Source organism: Euleptes europaea, chromosome 3 (genome assembly GCF_029931775.1).
Source record: "Euleptes europaea isolate rEulEur1 chromosome 3, rEulEur1.hap1, whole genome shotgun sequence".
Lineage (NCBI taxonomy): Eukaryota > Metazoa > Chordata > Lepidosauria > Squamata > Sphaerodactylidae > Euleptes > Euleptes europaea.
Window position 1 is genome coordinate 3,928,770 of NC_079314.1, and position 6,000 is coordinate 3,934,769.

At 50.9% G+C, this 6,000-nt stretch overlaps 1 protein-coding gene across 1 annotated transcript in view; it reads right to left on the reverse strand.

The window, feature by feature from the left end:
- The window catches only part of TGFB1 (transforming growth factor beta 1), a 37,163-nt gene extending 33,017 nt beyond the window's left edge, over nt 1-4,146 (reverse strand). Inside the window, exon 1 of the mRNA XM_056845735.1 lies at nt 3,741-4,146. Within this exon, the coding sequence (XP_056701713.1) occupies nt 3,741-4,146 (406 nt within the window). The remainder of the gene's footprint in view (nt 1-3,740) is intronic.
- Nucleotides 4,147-6,000: the final 1,854 nt, after the last annotated feature.

The window sequence follows — 6,000 nt, forward strand, 5'->3', positions numbered from 1 at the left end:
ACCTGTCTAAACCCTGCCCTCCCCAGGCTAAACCCTGCCCTCCCCAGGCATCCCAAATATCCAGGAATCTCCCAACCAGGAGGTGGCAACTCTACAGGGGACACAGCCTGGGTAGCTTTTCCCATCACTGCAACCCTGTCATGGGAAAAGCCCACACTGGGTTCCATTTGTCCCTTCTACAAAAGCCTTGAAACTCTTCAGGGCCACTAAATTTTATCAAGGCTGTTAGCTGTGAAAGTTGAATAGAACCTCCATGTGCAGATGAAGTATACCACAAAGGAAAGCCATTGTTTCTCTGTATTTCTTCTGCAGTACAGAATGCAGGATTGGGTGGCTCTTGGTCTGATCCAGCGAAGGACTGGCTCCCTTGAAACTTGCCCCAAGTGGAATTTGCTGAGTGCTCCAAATGCATAATTCTTATTTGCCTGCTAAGTGCTAGGAATAAAGCGGCCAACTTTTATTTTTAAATAACTGATCCTGCTCCTATGCCACTAACAGAAGTCTGGTCTGCAGAAACAAAGCAAGGAAAACTTTCCTGACACACATTGCATGGCGGGAAAACTTTCACCTACTTGCAGCCCACTCTGGGGTTAAAAGGCATAGGAACAGGCCCAGCTTTAAAAAGTTGGCATATCTAATGAGCAACTTTCAAGAGGGTTGTTCACATTTCCACTTGCCTGCCCCAGGGCCTTTAAAAGCAGTTTGTTTGACATCTCTCAAGAGCCTACCTGCTGTTCCTCCAAGGAGCATGACGTTCTCCTAGTCCCCCATCTCATCTTTACAACAACCTTGCCAGGTAGGTTAGACCAGAAGAGACCAACTGGCCCAAGGTCACGTAGCGAGCTTGACAATTAACCTGGGCTTTGAATCCACATCTCTCCAGACCTAGTCCAACAACCTAGACCATACTGGCTCTCCACAGGGCAGATCAGGCAAATGAGGGGGCGAAGAGGTGAGTGGGATCAGGGGGTGGTTAATTAACCCCCCCCCGCAGAAGAGACCTTGTACACACAGCTCAAGCCAAGCCCTCTTTTCAGTCTCCCTGAGTGGCACGTGCCAATGCTATCCGGGATGCCATCTGATCTCCGAGAGACCACATGAATGCTACAAGCCCCCGCCCCTGCCTAGGGGTCTGAGTTCTGCTTGGGCTGGTTGCCAGACTGGCCACACCCAGTCAGGTAATTACACCCCAAATCAGCTCGACAGCTGCAGACTGGTCGGGATCTTCCGATCCAAGAGTTACAGCTGGATCTTTTAACAGCCCAGATGGTGGGGTGGTGCTGACCCTCCTTTTCTGCACCCCCAATCCCATTCAGAGACTCCGCTACCCACTTGTAAGATGGCAACCCCCAACTGTTGCTTGGGAGGGGGGGCTGTTTTTGAGAAGCGCCAACCAGCCTGCAGAGCAGGCAGAAGGAAAATATCTGAGGGTCGTGTTCAGACAGCCAATTATCGTGCTAATGTTTTAGCCTTTGGGGAACATCTCAGGGGTTGCCAAGGGGTTGTTGCTGTTGTTAATCAGCCCTGCTCCTGTGCTGTTTACAACAGCTTCGATAGGCAGGATTTGAGCCTGAGTTACTTTTTGTGGCACAGCGAGGTGGTGAATTAAATTTGTATGTGTCAGTTTCCACGGGCTCCACACCCAGCAGCTGGGTCAGTAAAAAAACCCCAAAGTTGGCATCCCCACATGAGTAAAGGAATACTTGTTTGAATCTGGAAAAGTGAGGGGGAACCCTGGTTTGGTCTGCTCTGTTTGAATGAATCAAACCATGCGGGCTAGCTAGAGCCGCCACGGAGGTTCCCCGCGAATTGGGGCCTGCTGAGGCTAGTGGTTTCCCCGGAAACAGGAAGATCTCTAAACCAACCAATCTATCTCATTTCTCTCTGCCCCGCCTTCCTTGGTGGGGAGCTGAATTTCCAAAAAAAAAAAAAAAAAGGTCACCCATCAGAAGAAGAGGCCTTCCTTTGGGAGCCTGGCTTGATGGCTCAGCCAGTTGCACAACCAAAATACCTTCACCCTGGCTTCGTGCAGACAGAAAGGAAATGGAAGTGGAAGTGGGTGTGTGGGTGTGGAATGGGAAGGTCTTTCTCTTTCTCTCAGCGGAGACTGCACAGGTCTTACAACTGCAATCAGGTACCCTTTGCATTTCTCACATGCATCTTATGAACTTGCTAAGTGGGTCTTAAAACTTTGGAGCCGGAGATCAGTGCTGGCAGCCATTTTTTTTAATCCCCAAACTGAGACTGAATGGAGCCCTCTGAGCAAGTACAGAGTGCAGTTTTGAATGCCTGTTCCCTCCCTGAAATGTCTGCCGTTGAAAGTTGGTATTTCATTGCTGTAACTGGTCACAGCCTTTGCCTGGATGGCCCCAGGCTAGCCTGATCCTGTCAGCTCGGAAGCTAAGCAGGGTCAGCCCTGGTTAGTACTTGGATGGGAGACCACTAAGGAAGTCCACGGTTGTTACGCAGAGGCAGGCAATGGCAAACCACCTCTGAACGTCTCTTGCCTTGAAAACCCTACTGGGTCGCCATAAGTCAGCTGCGACTTGACAGCACACAACTGGTCGTGTCAGGCAAGAGCTGCGAAGGACAGGGCAAAATGCTTTGGGTTTGGCAAACCTAGCCTCTGACCTACAGACTCCTGCCCCCCCCCCCCAGTTCTGCCTGCCCCTCCAATGTTTCTGACCCCAGAAGCCAGCCAGGGAGGACCCTTTTCTTACAGGTGCCTCAGGCTCTGGTCTGAATGGGGCAACTGGCCTATGGCAAGGCAGCTGTCAGCAGCTTCACCCATGCGCTATGTTCAGATGTTACTACTCTGCCCTTTCCATCCATTGCATTTTATAGAAGAACATTGTGGTGCCATGTGCCCATCAGGTTGTTGTGGCTGGCTACCTTGATGATCAGGTTGTAACCTGTGCCTTTAACTGCATCCCCACATGAAAAAAATAAGCAAGGAAGGAAGGCACAGGAGCGGGGATGGGAAAAAAAGGTGACAACCCTAGCTGGAGCCCCCTTGCTACGAACCATGGGTGTAAATTCCAGGATAAGTTCACAAAGTGTGAAGGAAACTGTCTACTGTTTTATCAGCGGGAGGAATCCTACAGAGGCCTGAGCAAAGTTTGCAGCTCCAATTTCCTGTTTGCATTAACATTTTAGAAGCCATCCTTCCTCTAAACCCTTCTCTAATTCACCGCCCGTGGCTAAATGTATTGCTCTCTGCCCTGTTCGTGCAGAAAGTTCAAAAATAAAGTGACTAAAATAGTAGACACAGTTCCCATCGCACCATTTTGATACTTTCCCTGTCTTTTAAGCAACCCCTGAAAGATCGATGAATAGTATTCCCATTTCACAGATGGAAAGTCTGAGTCTGGGGATGAGCCAGCTTCTCCCAAGCCACACGTGGAAGCCAACCATGTGCCTAAATCCCCCCAAGGCAGGCATGGGGGGAATGATGCGCCAAGCCCTCACGGGGCCCACCATGCACAAATATTGAGCTGAAAGGAGGTAACCAACTTTTTAACCGGTCCTGCTCCTGTGCTTGTTATTTGGATTGTAGAAACATGCAAATAAAGTTTGTAGGAAAAAACACACGCTACCCTCTTAATTTCTGTAGGTATTACCACAACCGCAGCCTAAAAAGCCCCCCCAAAAGAGTGACTTCAAAGTCCTGTTCCTAAAGCTCCTCTAACTACGAGATATTGTCACCTGCCTCCACCCCCCCTCCTCGGGAGCTATCTCACCATGATTGGAAGGCAGCATCTTGAACATGTGAACCTCCTTCGCGTAATACTCTTCCTGGGGAGTTTCCTGAGGCATTTCCGTCACCTTCTCCTTGATCAGATCCGTGGTGATGTTGTAAAGTGCCACTATCTCCTCTGGTAAAGTCACGGTCGCTTCCCCCTCAGGTGGGCTGGAGAGCTTCAGCTTGCTGAGGATCTGGCCCCGGATGGCCTCGATCCGCTTGCGCTTCATCAGGTCCATGTCCACAGTCTTGCAAGTGGAGAGGGCGAAGGCGGAGCAGAGGCACTCCAGAGCCAGGAGGAGGAGAAAAAGCCAGCCCGTGGCTTGCCGCATGCCAAGGCTCCGGGCTACACACGGAGAGCTGCCACCACCCCGCCGGGTGCAGCTTTTCAAAACTGACAACATGACGACGGCCACCCACCTTCTGGCTCTGCGCTCGGCTCCAAAAAAGAAAAACCCGAAGCTGGAATTTCTTGATGCTCTTTTCTCAGTTCTCTTTCAAGCTGCCTCCCACATCTGGCGAAGTGGGTTGTTTCCCACAGAAGTTCTGCAGCCGCTGCCTGCTGAGCCTGAAAAAAGCAACTTTTCTGGATCCTGCCGTCAGAAGCAGCTCTGCCAGTGTTCGAAGGCAACCGGAACTCACTTTAGGCTTCAGAGAGAGCCTGGCATCGGGCTGCTGCCCACAAGTCCAGAGAGACCAAGATTTTGGGGTGCCAGCTTCAGCCTTGGCACTGGGCCACAGCAGCCCAAATGGCCATTGCCTGGGGATGCTGACACACTGCCCCAGCTGGATTCCACAGATCCCTTCTTGGCAGGGTGAAGGGTCTCAAAAGCTGGCCAAACCAGGAGGCACCCAGACCTCTCCGGAAAGTAGCACGGTGGCTTGGGCCAAATTGGGCGTCAGGGTTGGGCCATCCCGCCACGGCTGCTGCGGCACTCAGATGGCTGCTTCTTCCCTCGGAGCCAGCTGGCCGTGCTTTCTTCCTCGGCAAAGGAAGGTTGTAATTTCACCACTCCTGTTGGGACTTGCTGACTGCAAGCTGAGAGGTTTTTAAAGCAGGGGTTTTTTTTATGCCTCTCCCCAGCGCCAGCTCCACCCAGGAAGTGAAGGAGGGGGAGAGCAGAGCGCTGCTCTATATAACTCCTTCGCCAGCTAGTGGGACAGGACAGGACAGGCCGCTGGACAGCTCTCTGGCCAAGGCAGGCCGGTCTTTTTTCGCTCGGATCCATGCTCCTGTATTCTTCACCTCTTTCAGTTTTCTTTTTCTTCTTCTCTGCTCTCCTTTCTACATGTTTTCTTCATCCTTCTTTCCTTCCTCATACACTGAACCAGTTTCCTACCTGGAAGAGGGTTAAAAAAGACAGCCATTTCCAGCAAGAATTAACCCCCACACACACGTCATAGGGCTGCCACCCATCAGCTGGAGGCAGGAGATCTCCTGGAATTACAGATGATCTCCCCTACCCAAACTTCACCTTCCCCAGGCTCCACTTCCAGACTCCAGGAATTTCCCAGTCTGGAGATGGCAATCCTACAGCACATATTCTGCCATTTCCAGGGGCATTTCTTTCTCTTTTTTATTGAAAAGATGGCTTTTACGACATCTTAGTCATCATTCTGGGCCATTTCAAAGGCAGCAGGACACAAAACCTTCTGTGATCTACACCACCAAACTTGGGACAAGTTCCTCTCATTGCTGTGGGCAGGGGTAAGACACTTCTGCATGCTCTCACAGGCACTTTACTCAGTGAGCCTTCATTAGTCAGTTGGCAAGAGAACTTGGAGGCCTGGGTTCAAGTTCTGCCTCATGGCTGGGCCTGGAGACTAGGCAAAGTGTCTGTTCTGGTGCCAAAATAATGCTGGCCTCAGGCTAGTTGGGAGATGGCTAAGGAACCCCCTTTGGGTCTCCTGGCGGTAGAAACCTGTCAGCCTCGCTTGCCTGTGCCCCAGAGGGGGTTAACAGTAACCTACCTTGCAGGAACATTGTGTGGAGCACTGTAAAATGTGTAGAATACACTCATATTATATAATCGTCACTAGTGCTACATAGTACAATGCACTTCATATATGTTGTCTCAACAGAACAGCCATGTGAGGTAGGCTGAAAGAACTGTGTCATATCTGGGGGGGACTGAAGCAGAGAGAAGAGTGAATTTGTGGTTGAAGCAAAATGGACACCAGGGTCATCCCACGTGCACAACACGAGCAATAGATAAATGTCAAGGAATAGGTTCAGGGCCCAGCCCAGGGACAATAAA